This window comes from Stegodyphus dumicola, chromosome 4 (genome assembly GCF_044657685.1).
Source record: "Stegodyphus dumicola isolate Sdum_Otavi_A_Nest chromosome 4, ASM4465768v1".
NCBI classification, from domain to species: domain Eukaryota; kingdom Metazoa; phylum Arthropoda; class Arachnida; order Araneae; family Eresidae; genus Stegodyphus; species Stegodyphus dumicola.
This window is the reverse complement of record NC_140771.1, coordinates 25,474,660-25,499,903: the sequence shown is the minus strand read 5'-3', so window position 1 is coordinate 25,499,903 and position 25,244 is coordinate 25,474,660. Positions and strand designations below refer to the sequence as shown.

At 33.0% G+C, this 25,244-nt stretch overlaps 1 protein-coding gene across 3 annotated transcripts in view; it reads right to left on the bottom strand.

Moving 5' to 3' along the window:
- Window positions 1-298: 298 nt before the first annotated feature.
- Window positions 299-25,244, bottom strand: part of LOC118195982 (uncharacterized) — a 66,716-nt gene continuing 41,770 nt past the window's right edge. For 2 of the 3 annotated variants that reach the window (XM_085814623.1, XM_085814621.1), the window contains one exon: window positions 10,743-10,943. In XM_085814623.1, coding sequence (XP_085670749.1) covers window positions 10,890-10,943 — 54 coding nt within the window. In that variant the 3' untranslated portion in view covers window positions 10,743-10,889. Of the gene's footprint in view, window positions 569-10,742; window positions 10,944-25,244 lie in introns of those variants that run through there. The other variant, XM_085814622.1, reaches the window with a different exon arrangement.

Below are 25,244 nucleotides of genomic sequence, written 5' to 3'. Positions count from 1 at the left end.
AGCCCACGCTGCTGTTTTATAATTGCTAAAAGAAATTGGGGTGTTGTAAAATTATGGTCTTTTTTCAGCATCTATTTATTTAAAAATGAGAAGGAGGTTATTTCTCTTTAGGTGCTGGGAAATGGCAATGAAGTTGTTGTTCGAAAGACGATATGATGATTGAATTGATTCAAGTGTTTCAGATATTGTGTATTGTAAATGCATGTAATGAACCTATTAATACTGTGTTGAAGTATTTTAAAATATGTTTAAAGTAAAGGAGACCTTTCAACTCAAGCAAGCCACTCATTTTATTTGATTGAATTTTCTACCATAGGATGGTCACGGGGTGCACATTTTATTCGCGTGTGCATGTAGAACTCGCAAAACAATTATTATATACATCCAGTCTTGCTGCTGTCTCCGTAACTTTTAATATCCTGTCGCTCGATACTTCTTCCTGGGCATGAGCAATATTTTCAGATGTCAATGTCTGCAATGGCCGACATTCACGAGAATCATATTCTACGGATTCTGGCCCACGCGAAATTGTTTTACCTATTACTTCACTGGAAGATGAAACGGATCACTAAAAAGGAAAAGGATTCTAAAAAGGAGGCAAATCACCATACATAATCGAAGTTTTGTTTTATTTCATTGAAATTACGTAATACCTATTTTAGACAATAACTTAATCACAGAAAATGATACTCAGTTTTAAAAATTCCAGAATAAATTAGCACATCATTCGATAAACCAGCGTTTCTCAACCTTTTTTGGCCCGCTAACCGGTAAAATTTGCGAAAAACAATTTGCGGACTGTGCTTTTTTCCACAGACAAGTGGTAAATGATTTTTCGGTTTAAGCAATCCAACTTGTTCTAGAATCTATGCCCCACAAAGTTAGAGTTAGAGAGCAGCCTCCATGGATGTCCCTTCATAGATCAGACACCAGAGACATTTTGGTGTCTGATCTATGGCGGTAAGCAGGGACATCCATGGAGGCTGCTTCTTAACTCTAACTTTGTGGGACATAGATTCCGGAACAAGTTGAAATGTCGCTCTCCTTTACCGCCCTGTGATCTTAGAAAGTTGAGTTCAGTGGTGGCAAGGTATTTAAGATATCTTCCAGCATATGGATACCTCACTTGATTCTTAGAAAATCACTCGATTCATGTTCTCTAAAACTGGCATAACCGGCAGTGAATTTTTGTTGTACAATACTTCATTAAAAGTTTTGACGAATAATAAAGTGGAATGCTAGACAAGTGACGACATTTTCTCTCAAAATTTTCATTAGCCCAAATTTCATTCCTACATTCGCGGGTACATCAATTTTTAAAATAGTGAAACATTTGCGAAACATCTCCATATTAATCAACAAACATTTTAACTACATCATAAATGCCTTTCCTTTTGTAGTTCTTTCAAGAAAACATATGACCAGCAACTCTTCTTGGCTAGAAATGATCTTCCTTAGCTATGCGCATAAAAATCAAAAAGAGATTTGCTTTGCATCTGACTGAGCTATATATTGGTCAAAGAACGACAGGAAAAAAAAAAAAAAAAAAATTATTTCGTTTGATAAATTTTTTGTCACCCCAGTTTATGATATTCCTATTTGTAGGGACCGAAAGAAAAGCGATATTGATTCGGAATGTTTTGCCATTTTGTGATCACTAAAAATTTCTAGCCTTTACATTGCATATTTCTTTATTTTAAATATTCCAAAATAAAATGTACCCCCTTTTCGGTATCATAGTTAATAGTGTCAGTTGGCACATCACTGGGCCAGGGTTCGAATCCCGGAAGATATAGAGATGTTTGTAAATGTCTGGCTCCCTCCTCGCGGTTGTAATATCTGCCTATATCTTGTGAAGCAGCTTGGGTAAGCTTCGCGGCGGTAAAAGGGTTAAATGACAAATTGGTTTGGCCATTCCAATTTTCTTAGTAGTATAAAGAGCAGCCATTTGAAATAAAATGGACTTAAAACATAATGAGAGCTTTGCGAGCCGCTCACTATAGCTTGGATGACCACCTTTTATAACTTTGTAAGGTATATCCTAATTTTATAACAGTTATTTTAAGTTTATAGTGTAGAGTCATTAGGTTAATTGGAAGCAGAAAAGATGAAAAATATGCAACCGCCTTCGCCGGGAATCAAACCACGGACCTCTGGCATACCGGCCCAGCGTGCTACCGTTACACCACGAAGGCACGCTAGGGATGTGGGAGAAATACCTTATATACTCCCCTTTTTAAAGGGCGACTAGGGTTTTAGGGGACCTAGTTGCCAAATCCTGGGTGCGGAGAATTTTGTAACAACCCTTTTAGTTCGGGCGCCACTTGTAGAGACATTAGGTAATTCTGGATGCCGGAGAGATGAAAAATTAGCAACCGCCTTTGCCAGGAATCGAACCACGGACCTCTGGAATACCGGCCCAGCGTGCAGAACCACTACACCACGAAGGCACGCTAGGAAAGTGGGAGAAATACCTTATAATAGTACTTTCTTATCTCTTCTAGCTTCAGCTTACAATTCCTTAGCGGAATGAGTTTTTAGAATCGCGTTAAATGCAAATGAGAAGCGGAGTACTATTTAAGTCAAAGTTCCACTGACTTCGAAAGAGAGAGAGAATTAGTATTCCTGAAATAGCGCGCGTTTGAATTTTGGCTACGTCTCTCTAACTGTTAGTACGCTCGGCCGTATTATGTGCCTTTTGATAACTTCGCTAGCTAATTTACTGTTATGGGCCAACTAGGCTAAAATTTGAATTAGCTTCGGCTAAATCTCTTTAGTTAGTCATTAGTTTGACTGCTTTCTGAGTATGCCATTTTTGAGTTTAAGTCCAAGTCGAGGCTTTTTTGCACTTCCTTGAGAAAGGGGCCATCTGTGAATCTTTATTTTGAGCAATAGAAGGTAATTAACCCTTCTTGAGTTTACGTTTCTGTTCTTGGACTTAAGCGATTATTCTCTTAGTAGTTCACTAGGTTCTTCAACACTTAGTTAATAGATAAAAGTGAGGAACATTACAACTTGACCTGCCAATAAAATTTAAATATCCAAATCTTCGATCTGAATAATACCACTTAGGGATTGTTAGGTTTTATTTGAAACAAGAAACGTGAAGAACCAACTGTGCTTTTGCCTGCAGTGGAACCACAGATCTTCCGATGGATATGTTAACCACTTCGTTATAGGGCACAAGCGTATTCCCTACCTCCTTGCGCCCCTTCCCGATTAAACAGACAGTTGGGCAGAGATGACGAGGCATAATCGGACAAATCTGAATGATGACAAGTTATTGTCAGCCAGATTTCAATTGGGGTCCTATCGTAGAAATCAAATGGCTTTTCACGGAACGGAAAAGTTGAAAAATCCACCATGCCCTCGCCTGGAATCAAGCCCTGGATCTCAAATGCTATCTGAGTATGCTAACCATTACACCATGAAGGCAGCGGAGAATGCCTTAATTCTTTGCAACTATACGGCCAGGATTTAAATCTTGACAAATAAGTTCGCTACATGAGAGTTTCTGTATTTTCCTGACTGTAATATAAATACGATCCAGTTTCTCTTAGAAAGCCCTCTACGAAGATATATCTCCCAGTAAGCAGATAGCCTTTGCCTGCTTTACAGAAAACTCTCAATTATTCAATCGAAGTTCTGTTTCATAATCCTGAAAGTATGCATCATTTCAAAATGACTTAGCAATGATCTCTGGTTTGTTTAATGTCAATATATTTCTTTAAAAATCTCTGCATAAAAGTCTAATTTCTGCAATGCGCAGCAAGCGTCTTCCATTAGCTAAATATTTTTGTTTATTCTTTGCCTGCGTCTCCGAAATTAAACATCTCAAAAATAATGAAGCCTTTCAATAGTTGTCATCAAGAGCTGTGGCTCCGATTCGCCTTCCATCCTCCATGATTAAAAATGGAATCTATTTCCGGAACGTTAATGAGCTTCGAAGTTGAAAGACAAAAGAAGTTTATGGGGTGGTAAGCGCTTTCGAAATATTTTCATTAAATATAAGTCAGAAAGTTCGACTGCATGTGTTTTCTCTTCCGTTGTAGGTAATTTGTCTGAAATGCAGAACTGTTCAAATCAGTCTCTGTTTTTACTAATGTACAGAAAATGCTCAAAGAATTCCAGAACTTCAAAACAATTACTTTGCAAGATTTTAATTGAAAACAAAATTTCTCAAACTATTTTGAATATATATTTCATTTATTCTCAGTGTGTTCAAAAATGCTGTAATAATAATATGTATGGCGATGAAATGTCCTAGGCAACGAAATATGGTATTTTCCTTTCAATTCAGATAAAAATGTTAGTCTGTTTGATCACTAATAGCAAAGCAGGTGCAGGCTATCTCGTCCAAGGGAAGGATGCTTTCCTGGGCAATTTTCTTATGGAAATTTGGCTCACATTCACGTTACACAATCCGAAATGCACCAAAACATCATGCATCCACTCCGTTAGGCAGAAATCAAAGTCGGATCGAGATATCCGTGTTAAGTACTCTTATCAAATCGGCTATTGGGGAATCTTAAAAAAAATCAAAATTCAATTATTAAATATTGTTGTTGCTCTTATGTTTATTTCTATGTCCAGGCGTTTAGTCCCGCAACGCTTTCATAAACTGGTGTACAGTGGTATCCGTAAGCATATTTCACAAGTGCACATCAGTGCAGCGACTGAGGGAGGGGTTTCGAAAATGGACCAATGAGCTGCTATTGCTCTTGTGACGCTAAATCTTCGTGCATGTGAGCGTATGTTGTTTACGTTTTAATTTGCATTTGTTTCGCAGTTATAAATATGTGGCATAATAGTAGAAAATCTTGCAGTGCTTTCGTTTTCTGAGTTTAATTAATCGCTGACATTTCACTTTCGTGATTTTTATCACACATTAATATTTGGATTGGTGTTCACGGCATATTATGTGGATTAAGAGAATTCAAGTGTATATTTTTTTTAATGAGATCAGAATGACTGAAAGTGTTACAATGAATTTAGTGTTTTCTTATTTCAGTGCATTCTTTTGATTTTGTAGGGCAAGATTCAGAACACATATGATCAGGACCATTGTTAAAGTTATATGTGAATAAATTGAATATACTGGTTGTGAATAAGATAAATTAACTCTGCTTGATGAGCATTTCTTGTGTAGACAGTTCACTTAAGAGTGAGCAGTTATTAAATGTGAAATTTCACACACTAAATGTATACGAATGCAAATTAATAAAGTTCACTTTGACTAAAATTCTGCATTGGTTATTATTATAGAACATCTTTTCATATAGACTGCAATAAAAAGTGCTGACTTCTATTTACATATATAACTTGTGAAAATATTGTTCTCATACGCATAGTTTTATGTAAAGATTGCATTTGGACTCAGATGTTTATCATATATTTCTTTCTTCATCTTAATTACCACTTATTAAGTAATATTTTACATCGATATTTTTTCGAAGTATCCAACATTTGTTTGTATTTAAACTTTGTGGATCAAGATTAATTCGCAGCTTCTCTCAAGACAAGCATAGCTGAGCGGCAGAAATCCTCAAGCTACAGATCCTCACATCATGGAGCCACGTTTACTTCTCTCCTAGAGACTCTGCACTAGGTGCAAAAAGTACGTTCCACCTTACTGGATTCAACTCATCATTAAAGACACCCTACTTATAATATATTGGTAAAGGCCGCACTAGGCCGATTGCCTCTTAATTGTGTTATGACATAGACATAGATATATGTGTTTGTATTTATTTCAACCAGGTAATGAAATCTTCATAATTGCCTACATTTGATCTAACTTCGCAATGAAAAGTTTCAAAAACAATCGACGATCCTTTAATTATTTTTTACAGAAAATTGCGAGGCAGAATATTTTCAACCATCTTGCTTAAATCTCAAAGCACGCGAAAGGTCATGTGACATGACAGAAATACTATTGGATGCTCATTGTTCCATCCTAGAAGCCATTTCCTCGGTGGCTACATAGATGTGCACTTGTGAAATATGCTATCCTTAACACCATCACACGTGATGTTATGGACGTGTGTTGCCCAAAACGCTCATCGTTGGTCTGAAACTTTAGGCTTTGTGGCAAGAGAATAAACTTCCCCAGGTTCATTCTTGTCGATTCCGGTTAATCGGACCACATCGGGAAGCGATCGTTTTGGTCCTAATAACCGGCTGGTCCGATTACACGAACATGTCCTATGTTGTAAGATGGGAAGTGCTATATGTTTAGCAAACAGTAAATGCACATGTAAATCATGTATTAAAATGTAATTATGAACTTTATGGTGCGGTACACACGTATGGCGAACATACATGTACAAACAAGAACTATAGTCGAACTTTTTTCATTGAGAAAATTAATTTAGAAACAAATTCTAAGAAAACGCAATCAATGATACTCAGCACGCGAAGCACAATAAAAACAAGTTCTTACCAAGTTCCAATCAACATTTAAAGAACTTATCGAATGTATCTGACACGTTCTCTTGACGGATTGCACGTAAACGAAATCGCGACAAACATCTAATGCAGCAATGGGACTGCCTTCATTTCTCTCCTGCATGAAATACCGACGCAAAGTTTCAATACATTTCCTCGCATCCAGTGTTATCACTTGAATCAACTTATTAGCGGCATAATCATCATAACTTTCTTGGTCTTCCGATGCTGTCGTGTGTTTTGCTGCAACTCGAGAAACGATTGCAGCGTCGTAATCTTTATTTTTATCGTAGCATTGAAGCTCGTTGTCGATGGATAAAAATTCTTCGCACATTTGTACCTGTTGAAGTTCCACATATCCGTCATCATTTTCACTTTCAATGAGCATGCCCACATCCATCTCCAAAACCAAGTGCTTAAAGCCACAGTGAGAAAATCAGTTCTGGATTGTCTCACTGCTCACTTTTCGCCAGCTGTCGGCCACAAATGTAACTGCTTGTAAGATGTAGACTTTTGCACTGACTTCACTGGGTTTTGACGATGAGGTCAGGAAACTTTCTTCAATTGTTTCAAGGATGTAATTAACCAACCTTGCACGATAAAGGGTCTTCAAATTTTTTATTATGCCCATGTCCACTGGCTGGACAAAAGCTGTGGTCCTCGGAAGTAGAAATTCCAGTTGAGTGTTCTTCAAGCAATCTAAATGAGGATGTGCTGCACAATTGTCAAGAAGAGGAAGCACTTTTCTCGACTGGCTTTGCAGCTCTCTGTACCAATTATTCAGCCATTCTTTAAAAAGTTCAGAGGTCATCCACGCATTTTTGTTTGCACGATACACATTTGATAAACTGTTCATCCTAAGTCCTTTAAAGCAGCGAGGCTATGTGAATTTTACTATAACCAACAGCTTCCTCTTGTTCGTTCCTGGTATGTTTGAGCAGCACAAGACAGTTATGCGATCTATCTCTTTTTTGGAGCCAGAGAGTATACCATGTTTGTGACTTAACAAGCCGTCATGTGTGGCACGATAATACAGCCCAGTTTCATCAACATTGTAGATGCCATCTGCTAAAAAATTTTTTAAGAAGTTTCAGGCAGGTTTGTTGATTTCCATTCTTCAGCATCTGTCCCGTCGTGACATTTTGACAGGGGAGACAAGACACGCTCACAGTTCACTGACTAAAGTGGTCTGAAGAAACCTTGGTGTTTCGGGATCAAGATGTTGAGGTCAAGAGGGAGATAAATTGCTCGCCATTCAAAGCTTTGCCACTAAAATCATTCCAAAAGGGTGGTGAAATGATAGCTTTCTTGTGTAAACTTTAATCATGATTGACAGACGGGAATTCCTTTCAGGTGGAGCCGGACACTCTATTGTTCATTTCCTAGAAAATCGAAGATGCAGTGGGACCAATAAGCTCGCTGGCGGCTACTGGTAGCTCTGTTTTAAGAAAGGTCAAAGGAAATGGTGCGCGTGTTCACCTCCCATTGTTTTTGCTCTTGTCATGCACTTTAAGAAATTACTGACCTTTGATAAAACATTCGCCTGGCTAGCGCTGCTATAGATCTTCCCATATGTCTAGGACCACCTGTGCATCCGCTGTACGTGGCCAACTTGTGGCTTCTGTTTCTTACTTGCTGTCACGTTTTTTGGTCCGATTAAACGGAATTTGGGTCCAAATAAGTGAATAATATTAGGCTTATGTACATAGGATTTGTTTCTGTTCTTCAGGATTCGGTCCTAAAAAGCGGCTGGTGCGATTATCCGGTGGTCCAATTAACCGGATTCGACTGTACATAAATACATAAAACTAGTAACATCAATGACATGATGTTTTAATATTTCATGGTAAATGAATTGACAACAATATGTTAATTTCATCTTCAAATTTATGTTGTTATAAACCTTAGTAAAACTGAAAAAAGAAATTGCAGCAACTACATAGTGTGTACATATGTACAATAGAAATATAAGTGGAATAGAGAGCTGTAATAAAAATAGTAGTCACTTATTCTGTCTCAAATAGAGGAAAACAAATAGTGTTACTTTTCATTTTTTACTACATTGACTTGGCAGAACAAATAACTTGTAGGAAACCTTAGCCACCTAGAATTTCAATGAAGAATTGCTACTTCAGTTTTAATGAGAAATGAGTAGAATGACAAAAAAGCATAGAAGAACCTTAAATAAATCAAAATGCTGACAACCGATATGATTATTTAGATCTTTTACTTGAGCCACACGAAAAAAATTGACTATTTCAATTGCACTGAAAACACATTCTGCCGAAACTTGTTATATTGGATAGCATATTGAATATGTAGTAACATATCTTACAAAATTATATATATATTTTATAATTTTATACAAAATATTATGTTTGAAATTGAAAATAAGTAAATATTATCTACAATTGTTTTTCCTATCACCTAGGATAAAAGTTAAACACACTTTTATTCTATTTTATTATAAATATATGAACAATTAATATATCTTTTTACTTCAATTATTTATCTCTTTTTATTTATTTTTTATTATTATTTATCTCTTTTTACTTATTTTTTTAATATTATCTCTAGGAAATTAAGATTCTCCTTATGTCTTTCATACAGATTGTTTAAATAATCAATCAAAAAAGTGACATGTATGATTTTTCTGAATAAATATGCTATCAAATTCATCCTTTTATGAATTATTTCCTTGTGCAATGGTAATAGAGTATTGGATGCCACTGATGTCTTGCATAAAGGCCAGTTAATTAATTATTTATTACATAACTAAAATAATTTTGGGAATATTTATAGTGATATTTTGCATGTAAATAAAAATTACTTGCAAAAGAAACTCAAACTTACTAAATCTTTCATATACAGTCAAAAGTCGTTAATTCGGACACCCATAATTCGGAATGATCTATAATCCGGACATAAAAACTAAAAACTTTCTGTGCATGCGCCGCGTTGACACATGCGCAGAGGCGTTCACGCCTGCGCGTAAGACCTTTTACGACTGCGCATATGAGTGTGCGCAAGTGCAGAATACGTTTTCGCGTGCGCATTTTATGTATAATGGACGTATAAGCTAAAATTATCTAATTATCTATTTCAGTTAATGTTGATGATTGCGTTGTTCCTTAATTTTCGAATTGCATCCGGTTTATTATTTTTTGCAGACTGTAAGAGCAATTTTATAAAAGTAAGCTTAAACTTTCGATTATATCAAATAGAATTTCCGATATATATTTGTTAATATGTAAAGGATCTAAAGCGAAAGTGTGTTTTGAAATCCGAAATCTGTTTATCAATTTCACGCTGCTCGGCGGCGGGCGCATAATGAATTGGAAGTTGATTTGTCAGCACTATCCTTATCTTCAGCGCAGATGTTTTTATTTTATTTGGCTTATAATTCCTTACCAAATGTAGTATTTCATCTCGATATGCTCCGTCTTTGATATGATTTAAAACAAGTTCCTCGTCATTATAATTCGCTTCCGATAGCGAAGAAAAGTGACAGAGGTTATTGAAAACAAAAAAATTTCGATTGACAAATTAGTCGGTGTTCTTGACACAGCAATTATAGGACTTGAACGGCGGAACTTTGTAACTGAACAAGAAATTATGTCTGTTTAATAGAATTAAAGAGAAAGTATTATCACATGAAACGAAGCAAAACTTAAACAACTTACATTGAAAGAAATGTTTAATAAAGTAAACAAATAAATATTAAGCTTTTTCTTTTTGCAAATTTTGATACCCTTTAGATCATAATTGTTCTTTATTTCATAAATTACGGTTTCATATTTTTAATTTTAGAATTTCTGCATGCCATCTTACGAGATTTAAACTGATGATCTATAATCCGGAAAAATCGATAATCCGGAATCGCCGAAGTCCCGACGAGTCCGGATTAACGACTTTTGACTGTAATCAATTTTCTGTGCCTTTACTCAACACTAGCATAAAAAGTATTATTCAACACTAGCATACAAATTTAATCAGTTGATCTATTTCTGTTATTATAGTTATGCAAAGTTGAATACATCTTTTCAAAACACTCTGAATTTTTTCCAGAAATTCCTGAATCCTTTGATCCATACCTTTTTATGGAAATGTCAAAAAGTACATTCAAATAGTTATTTTTATACATGTCACTCAGATATGCATAATAGTTCAGATACACAATACTCACTTAAAAAAGCATACTTTTAGTATCAAAACCAATGAGTGCATTTTATTCATTCATTTCTCATTCACAGTAGATCACAAACATGTAACGTAAATAATGGCAACAGAGACAATCAAATAAAAAAAAATTTATTTTGTTTTGAAGTGAATGAAAAATATCTTGGTCTTATGTTTTATCTTGGTCTTTATGTTAAAAACACACACTTTATTCAGAAATAAACATAACTTAACTTACTGAACAAACTAGAACTTATCTAAGATTATTTTTTCTTTGCCTCCTTCTGCAATGCACTCAAATGCAAAAGCTTTGTTTGCTGGAAATAAATAAATAATATTGAAATTTTTATAAGGTTCATTTGTGCTTTGAATTTATAATATTTAATATATGCTCTTCTGTTTCAATGCAATACAATACCATTTCAAAATGCAATTTTAATGCAGTATTTGTACAGTTAAAATGCATATTACTATTGTGTAGTGAACTGAATATATTACAATTCATTTAAATTCAATTTTACATAAGAATTTATTATTCTTTCAATGATGCCCAATGTAAATTTAAATTATACCTTTTACAATAAATACCATTAATTACATGCATTAAAACATAGAATGTAAAGTTTAAAATTACACTGAACAATAAAATTTAAGACAGTTTTTGTTATAGAATGTTCATCACCATATTATTTATTCCCATTTCAAATCTAATAAAGATACTCATTTTTCCTAATAGCTATTGTTTTCAAATAATCAACTTTTTGCTGATTTTATTAGTACTCCTATTCTTTGCCCCACCCCAAAAAAAAAGTTTTATATGTTAAACTATAAATATTGATTATTACTATACAATATAATTATAGCAAATTTTTCTTCAATATTATGTTTCCAGTAATCATTTTTTTTTTCTTTAGATAGTAATATTCAGATAGCATACACAGCCTTTGGAGGTTCCATTTTATGTCACAAATGTTTTTATTGCACTTGTACTCTGATATTAATGTTCTCCCTGCTTACAGCTTGCAACTACTAAATTTTCTAACGGGAAAAAATTCCAGGCAGAAACTTCAAAATTAAATGACAGATTTATACTCCAGTGCTTTATTTTTTCTCAGAAACTCATTAATTAATTTTTGGTCACTTGGTTACTTTTCACTAATTTTTTTAAAGCATTTTTCACTCCAGCAAAAATTTTAGAAGTACTGAACAACAAAATAAAGAAATGGCAAAATCTTTATATAAATCTTAGAGAAGGCAGAGACACAAAATTTAGTGGTGACAAAACATTTAAAATTTAGGGGGCAGTTGGCAGCAGAATTTCTGACCTGCAAAGACTGCACCAGGCTGCAAAATGCCTAGCCCTGGCCCTGGATAAATCTTATGTGGAAATTTATTTATTCAAAACATAGGCAAGCCTTAAGCATATGCAGGAAATAATCATAAGTATAATGAACAACTAAATTAACATAATTCAGGCTTAATTTCATAACAGTGTGATAGAATCAAGACAAAATTAAGCAGAACAACATGCTTTTATCCAATAATCTAATGATACATCACCAACAGTGTATAGCTAAACTTTATGATGATAGACAGGAATTTGAAGTTTTTCAGATATCACAACCAAACAGGAAATTTTCCAATTAATGGAATATGTGAGGAATGTGTAGAAGGGGAAATAAATGAAGATGATATAACAGAAGTTTTCAATTGTGATGACAATGCCCCAATCATCAATAAACTTATGGATGGCAAACTCTGTAATAGGGCTCTAAATCCAGATAATATTGCTAACCAATAATGAAGAAAGTGACAAAGAGGCTGTTGAGAATAAAAAAATTTCAAGTGACAGTTTAGTTTAAACTTTCAATGTGGCAATTACAGGATTAAACAATTGAACTTTGTAAATGAACAAGAAATTACATCTAGCTATAGAATAAAGGAGAAAGTATTAGCACAAAAAACTAAGCAAATTAAATAACTTACATTAAAGAAATGTTTAATAAAGCAAACAAATAAATACTGAGCTTGTCTTTTCTTTTCTTTTTCCACCTTTTTGTAAATTTTGATTCCCTGAAGATCATAAATGCTTTATTATTTCATAACTCATTATTTCATATTTTTAATTTTATAATTTTTGCATGTTATCTTATTCGATTTGATCCAATATCTGGGAAAATCCAAAATCTGGAATTGGAGATGTCTTGACAAATCTAGATCTCCGACTTTTACTATAGACATTTAAAAACAATTTACCAACATATCACAACATGTTTTGAATTACTTTTTGTATATATGCTATGCCGCTTTATATTTTATGACCAAAGTTATGATTCACTTTTACAAATTTTTTGTAGTGCCAAATATATTTTGTATAAAACACCTATTTTTATAATAGGTAATCTTAATTTTTTAGAAAAGAAAATATTGGTAAATTATCAGTAAATTAATTTGAACTTATAATTTTACCAAATTAAAGTAATTGAGAAAATCAGTAAAAATCAGAATGATCATCATTTTCAGAAAAAAAAAAAAAAAGAATTCAAATTCTTGCCATCTCTATTGGAAGCTAGAACTTTTAGACTTATTTCTAATGCAGTCTCATTTAAAGGAACTGAGTGATACCAAAACACAGTGACATTTTGATACACTAAGGTTAAAAAATTTTTTAAGTTAGATTTAATGCAAATAATGTATGTATACATGGAAGAGTTAGCCAAATTGAGTCCTGATACTGAATAATACACTGAAAAGGGTTGTTGTAAAACAATTACAAACAATTGGGAGGGAAGTACAGTTGAGTAAATCTGATTTCATAATTGAAATCAAAATCTCAAAATAAATAACACCGACTTTTTCCCCTATGATAAAACCATTGTAACTTGCACCACAAAATAATAAGCATTACATTTTCAGTTACATTCAGTTACTCAAACAATTAAAATTCAATATTATAAATATAATTTTAGCATTAAATCATTTGTAATTACATATTTTTCAACAAAATGCATTTGTGCATTAAATATCATTTTAAGTATATAAAAATTTATGATTTTTATGATAAATTCTAAATATGAATTATTAAGTAAATATGTGTAATTCTTCTCATTTAAGTTGTGATAAGTTATTCACTACATATTAGGCTTCTTGATCATAAACTCACTATCACTAAATTGATTTACTGGATTTCTAAAGTTTTTGCAGATGTACATAAAAAAAATAAATAAATAAATAAATAAAATAAAAATCTTTCAAATATCCAGAAATGCAGTAAATCAGTCACATAACATGACTTAACTATGGGAAATCATCACACAACAGAAATAACTAAATGAATCATTTATGTAGAACAGTTATTTAAAAGCATTTCAAAATGCTCTTTATTAGACTTAAATGCTTTAATATTATTGACATATTAAAATTATTCACAAAAATAAGCAGAAAAAAAACATAAATGTGCCCAAAGAAAAATAGTTACAGCTTCCTTCTTTTTATAAACAATATATAGATAAAATTATGAAATGTGTTGAATAAATAAACTATAATATTAAAATAAAATTTTATTATTCCAAACTAATATAAATTTTTTAAAATCCGTCTTAGCATTAAACATTTATATGCAAGTGTAAATTATGAATCATGTTTATAACTGTTGACAAACTTCAAACAATAAAGAAGTCATTTAACTTAAATAATGTCTTTAATACTCCCTTTTGTTTATAAAAAATCTAGCTTTATATAAGAGAATTAAAAGTTTGGTATATGTAGTTTAAATTCAGATTGATCCTATTGAAGCAAGATAAATAAAAGATATTAATGTTATATGCAGTATATAAATAAATGCATAACTTTAATATGTATTAACAATAACACTTTACTGTTATAATAAAATTTTATATTTCTCTGCAAAGAAACTCGATACATATTTGATTTTGTTTTATGAATTTAACCGCTATGAACAATTATTTAACTAACTTATCATTAAATAATGAATATCTTTGACAATAAATAAAATAGTTTTGTAAATTTATTTTAACTAAATGAGTTAAAGCTTCAATTTTCCTAAAGCCATAAAATGGTGAAAAAGTTAATTACACTTTATATATATTTGTAGTGGCCCAGTTATTGCATGAGAAATAATTATTTTTTATTTCATATATTTGTTCATATATTTAATTATTTTATAAAATTAACTTTAATATTTTGTTAATATTCATATTTATATTTCTTTTATGCTGAATGGCAATAAGTAGTTCATATTTATATTTAAATTTCTTTATGCTGAATGGCAACTAGTTCTAGTTCTGATTTATGATTGCTAGGTTTTGGTTTCAAAACGTTGCTCGTAGCGTCGCATTTTCGATAGCTGGAAAATAAAATGCAATAACTTAGCTATTTGTTTATAATTCATGCTGTTACTAGTCATAAATTAATTTTAAACATTAGTAGCCAAGGCTACATCGTGGTGACCCTGATTAATTTTTGAAATGTCAACAAATGACTCTTCTGAAACTGCTATGAAAGATACGATGCAGTCACCGGAGCTTCATAAGGTGAGTGTAAAAATACCTCCTTTTTGGACTGATAAACCGGAAATATGGTTTTTTCAAGTTGAAGCTCAGTTCAAAATTAGTAATATCGTTTCAGAAGAAATGAAATTTAATTATTTAGTTTCACAGCTTGAACCTAAGTTCGTCGAAAATATTTGGGACATTGTAACGAACGATAGTGCCACAAAATATTCGGATGCTAAAATTAGGTTATTACATTTATTCAAAGAAAGTGAACATGTTCGGATTAAACATTTGATTACTGGTATCGAACTTGGAGACATGAAACCAAGCCAACTTTTGCAGAAGTTGAGATCAGTTGCTACTACAGATGTGTCTGAAAATCTAATCAAAACTTTATGGCTGGAGAAGCTACCTGACTCCATAAAAAATATATTATTAGTTAGTTATTAGTTAGTGATGAAGATGTAACCAAGTTAGCGTCTACGGCAGATAAAATTAGTGACATGAATCGGAAACCAGAAGTATTTAGTACTAATGCTCCTTCCGTTCCCGCAAATGATTTGTTGCAAAGAATTACCTTTCTTGAACAAAAAATTGATCAAATAACCATTCGCTCAAGACGCAGGGACACGGATTTACGTAATTCACGTTCACGATCTCGAAGCCGATCTCGTAAACGATATGACCCTACTGGCAAATTTTGTTTTTATCACTTTCGTTTTGGAGCAAAATGCATTTGAGAGAAATGCAAGCCTCCGTGTGCTTGGGTAAAAAACGATTTCAAAAACCAGGAAAACTCGAATCTGCAGTAGGTTCAGCGGCAAACGCTGCTGCAGAAAATATGAAGGATTGTCGCAAATTTCGTTTATTCGTTCGTGACCGAAGATCAAATTTGCACTTTCTTATTGATAGCGGAGCTGAAGTAAGCATAATTCCTGCTATTTCGCAGAATAAATGTAAAACTGAATATAAACTGTATGCAGCTAATGGCACAGATATTTCCACTTATGGCATAAAAACGCTAACTCTTGATTTGGGATTACGTCGTGATTTTCAGTTTCCATTCATAATTGCTGATGTCACAAAAGGTATTTTAAGAGCTGACTTTCTTCACAAATATTAATTGCTTGTCGATATAAATAAGAAAATATGAATTGATGGCGTAACACAGCAGTAGTATTGGCCCCACTGCTGCGGCGGAAGTGACGTCAGAGGTCACGTGATCGGAAGCACCGCCATTTTGTTGAGTGGAGTTGAGTTGTTTCGAAGTGAAAGTAGAAGTGTTTGTTTTGAAAGTGGAAGTAGAAGTGCATGGAGATTTTTAGGATTTAGGTATTTTGGATGGCAACGAGGATTTGGGGGGAAAGTTTCGTTTTGATTTTGTGGCAACGACGATTGTTCCACGTGTTCATTTTTGAATCCGCCATCTTGAAATCGAGTGGAGTTGTTGGAAAAGTGAAATTAGAAGTGTTTGTTTCTAAAATATGTGAGAAATATTGTCAGAGATAATTTTTTTTAATTTTGTGGCAACGATGTTTTTATCAAAATTTTATTTTTTCTTGCGGCAACGATGAAAGCATCTCGTGTTTGTTCATGTTGTCTGACGTATAATGGAATACGTCACGAAGGAGGTGTGTTATAAGATAACAAGCTTTTCCTATTGGTTCTAAGCCAGCCATTTTGTTTTGACGTCACATCGAAAGCAACAGAGCCATTTTTCTTGGGAAAGAATTCAGTTGCCTCTTGTTTGTTGCGAAGAAAGTAGTTTGTAAGAAATATTGTCTTGCGATTTTTTGAAAATGAAGCGTGCTGTTGCAACAGAGAAACCTACAACTTCGAACAAGAGAGTTAGATTTTCGAGTCAAAGTAATATGACTAACGATGCAAGTATAACGACGTTTAAGTTGGATTCTTTACCTGCTCATCATTTTTATCTTGGTGGTGAAAATTTTGTTGTGATAACAGATTTCGCTCGTGTAATACGTGTACACTTAAGAAAATATGTGCGCTTCGAAAACAACGAGTTTATACCGACGAAGAGCGGAATCACTCTCTCTCCTTACCTGTGGCAAGCCTTTTCGGACAAAGTGGAATATAAGGATATACTAAGTCCCTCTTTGCGAGAAGGTCAGTGTGCAGTTATACAAGACTCTTTGTTCCTTTCAACAGTGACAGTTGAAAATTCCCCGTGTGTTTCGTTTCAGAGATATTTTGTGCGCAAAGATTTGACTCGTGAATTTTTGCCAAGTGTATGTGTTCTTACAAAATGTGAATGGGAGCAACTCATACGAATAAGAAAACAAATAACAACGGAGGTGGTTACATTAATGTTTGGGCCTACTTTCCAGTTCTACGTTTTGAACGAAGTTTTCAAGCAAATGCCATCGCATCAGGACAACCAAATTGCTCCTGTTGATGCAGAAATGTGTCTTTCGACATCTCTTATCGAACTCTTAAAAGAGACTATAAGTTCAAACATAGCGGGCATTTTCGAGTGTAGTGGGTGCATTATGGAATACGGCAATCAGCTTGGCCATGAGTGTGTCACAATGACCAATTCGGATAAACTTTGGAAATATGGAGATCTTGCTGTGTGTAAAATAAATATTGTGAACATTGCTGCTGAATTTGTGAGTAAAAATTCGAATATTGCAAATTATATTACAGTGTCATTTCTAAAAAATATTGATTATGAAATGTTGTTAAATAATGCTAAAGATTTATATGTTTCAGGTTAGTTGGTTCATTTTTTAAATTTATTGTAAATGTATATGTATATATATATATATATATATATATATATATGCGTGTGAATAATCGCCTATCAAGTTATTTTGTGAATGTTTGTAAATAAATTTTTGTGCATATAAAAGAGTTTACAATTGAAATATTTAGTCTCTTATTTTTTTATATTTTAAGAAATGAAATGATAATAATAATTTTCTAACTTAGATGAAACTATAAAACTAATGTTTGAACAGGTTGTTATGAGGATTAGGTAAGGGGCTTATAAAAAGTATAAATAAATTTAAATTTGATTTATCATTTATTTGGATAGCGGTTGTATGAGGATGAACATCACATTTTCCGTTGATAAAAATTCATGTTGTAATGTCAGAAATTCTGGATCTGACTTATCGGAATCCAGCGCAACCGGCAAGCTTTGGTGGTATCAATGCTTTACGTCGTGTTTCTGGAGTAAAGAGCAAAGAGATCAAAAGATGGTTAGAGAAGAGGGATTCTTATACGCTTCACAAGCCTCTGCGACACAAGTTCCAACGCAACCGAGTCATTGTAGGGGGGATCGACGAACAATTTCAATCTGATTTAGTAGATTTACAAAATTTAGCCAGATTTAATAGAGGGTATAAATATTTGTTAACATGCATAGATATTTTTTCGAAATATGCTTGGGCTATACCTTTGAAAGACAAAAAGGGCTCTAGTGTGAAAAGGGCATTTGAAAACATTTTTAAAGAGCGCAAACCAGATTCATTACAAACAGATAAAGGCTCGGAATTTAAAAATAAATTAGTGCAAAATTTATTTAAAGAAAAGGGCATTCATTATTTTACAACAAATAACGAAACAAAAGCGAGCATTATTGAAAGATTTAATAGGACTCTAAAGACAAAAATGTGGAAATATTTTACAGAGTTTAACACACATTGCTATATAGATGTGTTGAATAAATTAATCTATAGTTACAATCACACTTGGCATCGCAGTATTCAAATGGAACCTTCATCAGTGAATATAAATAATCAGTCTGTGGTATGGAAGAATTTATATGGTAATATGATAAAATCTGTTACGAAGCCCCAGTTTAAAACAGGCGATACGGTGCGTATTAGTAAGCTGAAAAGACCTTTTGAGAAGGGTTACGAAAATAATTGGACTCGAGAAATATTTACAATTCATCGAATGATCCCCCGAAAACCTGTAGTTTATAAATTAAGAGATTTAGCTGGAGAAGTGATTGAAGGTAGTTTTTATGAAAATGAACTACAAAAACTATCTGATTCGGGATTTTATCCGGTAGAAAAAATATTAAAACAAAAAAAAAGTGGCTGGAAAAATGCAGTATTTTGTCAAATTTCAGGGATACCCGGATAAATTTAATGCTTGGGTATCCGATGTAAAAATGTTATAAAAAGAGAACATTCTGTTCTGAATTTCATCAGTTAGAGATGTCGTTCTACGTGACGCTGCCCTCTGATAGTAGTCAAGAACATTTCTCAGAAAATACACTTTCGCATTTTGTGACACAGCTACCTATACCAATTACATTAAACGGTCTATGGGAAGTTGGATTAACCGAAATAATTTATCCGCACGAATGGTATAATATAAATAAAGAAAATAATCTGTTCGGGTTTGCTTTAAAAGATGGAGAACTCCAGGGAAGAAGGTTACCACCTGGATATTATGAAAGTGTACAAGATATTTTGAACGAAATGAATATTCCACCTTTAAGAAACAAAATTACATTTAAATACAGTCCTGTGACAAAGCGTGTGAATATTAAAACCGAGAAAGGAGCAAAACTAATTTTTGAGAAAGGTCTTTGCAATCTGTTAGGATTTGAACCGCAAGTAATAGAAGATATAGCTGAAAGTTCATTCGTCGCTGATCCACGTGCTTCCTTCCCATTTTTTTATATCTATACAGATATCGTAGAACCACAAATAGTGGGAAACATTCAAGCTCCCTTATTGCGTATTGTAAAAATAAATGGAAAAGATGGAGAAGTCATCAGTACTCATTATGACAGACCACACTATGTTCCTGTTATTCGAAATCATTTTCAAACGATTGAAATGGAAATAAGATTAAACTCTGGGGAATTTGTTCCATTCGAAAGAGGAAAAGTGATCATTATTCTGCATTTTCGATTGCGGCATATCCTATAAAAGGGATAATACATTTCATGAAACACATCATTTGAAAATTTGACACGTTACATACAGTATGAGCCGTGTTCCTTATGTGTGTTGTACAAAAAAGTTTGAAGATCATTATGTCGGCCAGTTAGGATCTGGCCTTCCAATTTATCGCGGACAGATAGCTTATCAAAGAGGCTATGGTATCGGTGGATTTTTTAAGAAAATATTTCGAATGGCATTACCTGTTCTCTGGAAAGGGGCAAAAACCGTAGGAAAAGAAGCCTTGCTGACAGGGACACGTATAGCTTCTGATGTCATGGAAGGAAAAAATTTAAAGATGGCCGCGCAACAAAGATCAAGAGAAGCTGGAAAATTATTGGCTGGAAAAGCTGTTAAGAAAGCAGAATCGATGTTAGGTAGAGGGAAGTATAAAAGAAAGCGTAAAACTCGACAACGTATTAGTTCTTCGAAAGCCAAAAAGCTACGTCGACGAGATATTTTTGACTAACCTAAACAACATATTTAAAAAAAAAAAAAAAAAAAAAAAAACGGAAATGGCTTTTATGTTAAAAGATTCTCCCGAATGTACTAAATCAGAATTAGAACTTTTTCACATACCTGGAATGTCTCAGTTTTAGAGAGGAATTTATTTCTGCAACAAAGATCGATCCCTTTCAGTACACTACAATAGCTTCAGCTTGTATGGCTACTTACAGATCACAATATATACCTCCACAGACAATTGGACTGGTGCCAGTTCATGGTTATGTAAATCGTACAAATCACAGCATATCAGGAATTCAGTGGATAGATTTTATTGCTTTAAAGGAAAAAATTCAGATCAGACATGCTCGAAATGGTTTTGGCGAGCAAAAGATTGCTAACATTTCTGTGGACGGCTTCTGTGAAACCAATAATACTGTCTATCAGTTTTACGGTAAATATCTTTAAAATGCTTTTCATTTTTTCAGTTATTTTCTAATTTTTAAGATACCTCGATTTAGACTGTAAAAAACTTATTTTATTTTAAGGATGTTATTGGCATGGATGTAAAAGCTGTTATCCTCAGCAAGATGCCAGAAATGCTGTAAAGGGGTGTTTCATGTGGGAACTTTCTGTCAGCACAAAGAGAACATCGAAAATCATTCAACGCATGGGATATAACTTGGTAACCATTTGGGAGCACGAATTTAATACCATGAAGAAAAATGATGAGGAGCTGAGGAATTTTTTGAAAGATCATAGTTTAGTAGAGAGGTTAAATCCAAGAGACTCATTTTTCGGAGGAAGAACGAATGCTGTAAAGCTAATGCACGAAGGAAAAATTAAGTACATAGACTTCACAAGTTTATATCCGTGGGTTAACAAGTGTTGCAGGTATCTGTTTTCTTCCTTTAATTGTTAGAGCGATTCATGTAATTAAAACATTCATTTATTATAAAAGATGTGATTATGAATGCATGTATATATATATATGTACATAGTGTATTTATTAATGCTCAGGTATCCAATTAAACATCCTGATATCATAACGGAAAATTTTCAAGATGTATCAGAATATTTTGGTATAGTAAAATGCACAGTACAGCCTCCCAAAAAATTATATTTTCCTGTTTTACCTTATCGGTATGTATTGTTCATTATCCTGCCTTTAATCAGAATTTCAAAACTGTGTCCTTGTACGTGTGTTATAACAAATTTACGTTTTTTTAAATTTAATTTACCTCTTTTATAGTGCCCGAAATAAACTGATGTTTCCGCTTTGTAAGTCTTGTGCAGAATCTTTGCAGCAAGAAAAGTGCATGCATACAGATGAAGAAAGAATGCTGACAGGAACATGGGTTTCCCTTGAAGTTCAGAAAGCCGTGGAAAAGGGATATAAAATTATTAAAATACATGAGGTGTGTATATGGGGGTTTTGTTTTGCTGACTTGTTGAGAGAATGATTTTTGACTGGGTTGTTTACAATTTTTTTTTTTTTTTTTTTTTTTTTTTACTAACAGGTTTATCATTTTAAAGAGAGTATGACTGGATTATTTGCTCCGTATATTGACAGTTTTATGAAATTAAAACAAGAGTCAAGTGGTTGGCCAAAAGACTGTATAACTTCTGATGCTAAAAAGAGATATATTTCTCAATACTTGGAACATGAAGGTATTTTGCTGGATGAAAATTCTATAAGCTATAATCCAGGGCGACGACAAGTAGCAAAACTATGTTTAAACAGGTAAAGCAAAAAAAAGTACAAAGAATTTTTGTTGTTGTTGTTCCTGTTGCTACATAAACTAGATGTTTATAAAATGTTTTTTAAAATTTTAACAATTTATTTTAAGCTTCTGGGGAAGATAAGGTATGATGGAAAATAAAACTCAAATACGTTACGTGACAGATCTGGCAGATTTTAACAAACTCTTAACGGATAGTACTATAGAGGTAAATTTTTTATTGAATTATATTATACTTTTAGTTTTTGAAAATGCATGATATTAAAAGGATAAAATATACTATTCAATCTATGTTTTAGGTTAAGGATGTATATTTACCGACGGAAAAAGTGGCAGCAGTTCAGTATGCTTACAAATCTGAATTTGCTCCTCAGACGGATAAAACAAATATATTTATAGCTACATTGACTACAGCCCATGCACGTTTGAAGCTTTACTCAGAATTAGAAAAATTAGACAAAAATGTCTTGTACTTCGATACAGACAGGTATAATATTAGAGTTAAAATCCCTATTTCCTGTATTATTATTATTATTATTGTTATGCAAATATTTGTTTATATAGGATAAAAAAACACTTATACTTTTTTTTATATTCTTTTCAGTATTATTTATGAATCCAATGGCAAGAATGACCCACCTTTAGGTCCTTATTTGGGAGATTTTACTGATGAATTAGACGGCAAATATATAACGTCTTTCATTTCTGGTTAGTATAAGTTCACTCTGGTTAAAGCTAAATTATCAATGTATACATTCGAGAAAATTGTAATGCATGCAACATTATTTTATTCACGGCTCTTACGGTTTTTCAGGTGGTGCAAAAAATTATGCATATACATCTTCAGATGGTTTAACAGCTTGTAAAATTAGAGGATTTACTTTAAACTACAAAGCTTCAAGCAAATTGAATTACGAAGCGATGAAGGCTTTAATTTTGAACAAAGACTTCGATACATCCATCAAAGTTGAAACGACAAATAAAATATGCCGAAATGCTAAGACAAGGAAGGTCTATAACAAGAAAGAAGAAAAAAAATATCGTTTAGTATACGATAAAAGGGTGATATTACCAGATTTTACGACGCTACCGTTCGGCTACTGATGATTCTATCCAGTGAAGCATTCAAAAGTTAAATTTTATCGATGATGATATTTTACATTTACTTTGGGTAATGTAGTATTCTGAGATAAAATATAAATATATATAAAGTATTTTACAGGTAAGGAAAATTCGACAACTTATAGTTAAATGAACATTTTTATTTAGTACTTTATCCATGGCTGTTTTCTTGCGTACATGCTTTGTTTGATTCTAGAAACAATTAAGGATTTCTTTTCTCTTAACAATTTTTCGTTATGCCCAAATGCATCAGGCATTTCCTTCAAAACAGATCGAAATAAATTTCGCCCTATAGGCCCTTTTTTCCTATTCCGCAATAAATCGTTAATTAAATGAACAATATTGGATCTAGGAATTGTTTCCCCTTTATACAGAATTTCACCTTTAGAAGTCCACGACAAAATATTTTGTTTATTTTTTAAAAAGGAGTAAATGTCCTTGGCTATATGCTTCTTTTTCACTGGAACAACAGCTAGGATATTCTTTTCGATGACGTCTTCTTCTTTTTCTTTCTCTGCTTCGGTTTCAGGCTTAACAGAATTATCTGCTTCAATCATGTTTTCTGACTCCGGCATTGCCTTCACAGAAACATCTTTCTCCGGGTGAGGAACATGAACAAATTTTTGAAGTGCTTGTGAATATAACATTGCTTTATCACTTTCGTTCAAATTCTTATTTCTTAATATAGAGTACATTTGTTTATCTATTTCTGATAAATACTCTTCTGTCATGTTTTCTAACCGATCTTCCGGTATAAGGCGATATTTTTTACTGTACTCCATTAATAATAGAACTGATCACAGATATAGCTGCAGGTAAGAGAAAACTCAGAAAACCATCACCTCGTTGAACGAGCAATTCTCGTTTTTTGTACAAAGGTATTTTACGGTTCGCTAACTTACGTATACTTCTCTTAAAAGGAGTGAGTTTATTTTTCAGAGTTTTAGATACTGGTATATTACCCCGAATTAAATTGAGTGCACACTCACACAAAGATTTGATGATACTATTTGGAACTTTTTGAAGTAGAAATCTTTTTGATTTACTCTTTGCTAATGTTTTCAGTTGCTTTATTAAATGCTGCTCGCATTCTGACATTTTTAGTATTCAATGAACGAAATTCATTCTACGAAATGAATTCTGTAGTATTTATAGGATTCCAAATCCAATATTTTATCCTTTATTTCTTTTCATATAAACGTGGAATAATAAGCGGATTTTTCATTTTATAATAAAGTAAGAAAAAAGATAATGCATTCTAAACTTTGAGTTTTGTATCAGATTTCCGCTAAGCGTTTTCTTATCGCGGTAAATACACGTAATGTTTGTCTTCTGGAAATATTCCTGTTCGTAAACGTAAACTCTCTTCTGTGTCAGGTTTCAAATCAATCAACAGATAGCTGTAAGGTTTAAAAGTTGCATCCTGAAACACTTCTTGAAAAAATTTATTTCTTGTTGGGTAAAGTTGTCTACCCAAGTGCATGATCTGAGACTTATCTCGCGGATTTTTAAATAAGACCATATAATGGCAATTAAGAGAAATTTCTCTCATTTCTTTACCTTTGTGAAATAAGTTTTGAACGATGAAAATGATGCTTAAATTTTTATGGTGGCTTCCTTTGGTAAATAGTTTTGTTAATTTTGATTCATTGCCCAGTTCGGACATTAAATCATCGATCACGATTAAAGCATTTGTAATGTTATTCATATGAGAAGGAAATCCTTCGTGAAACTGTACGTCGCGCATTTGGGTATACAATGGCTGATATGCTCCGTAGCACCACACTGTTTTAGTAGGAACAGGATCTATGCTTTTATGTTCAATCATTTTTTTAACAAATATTGTTTTTCCTGAAGATGTAGGACCTGCC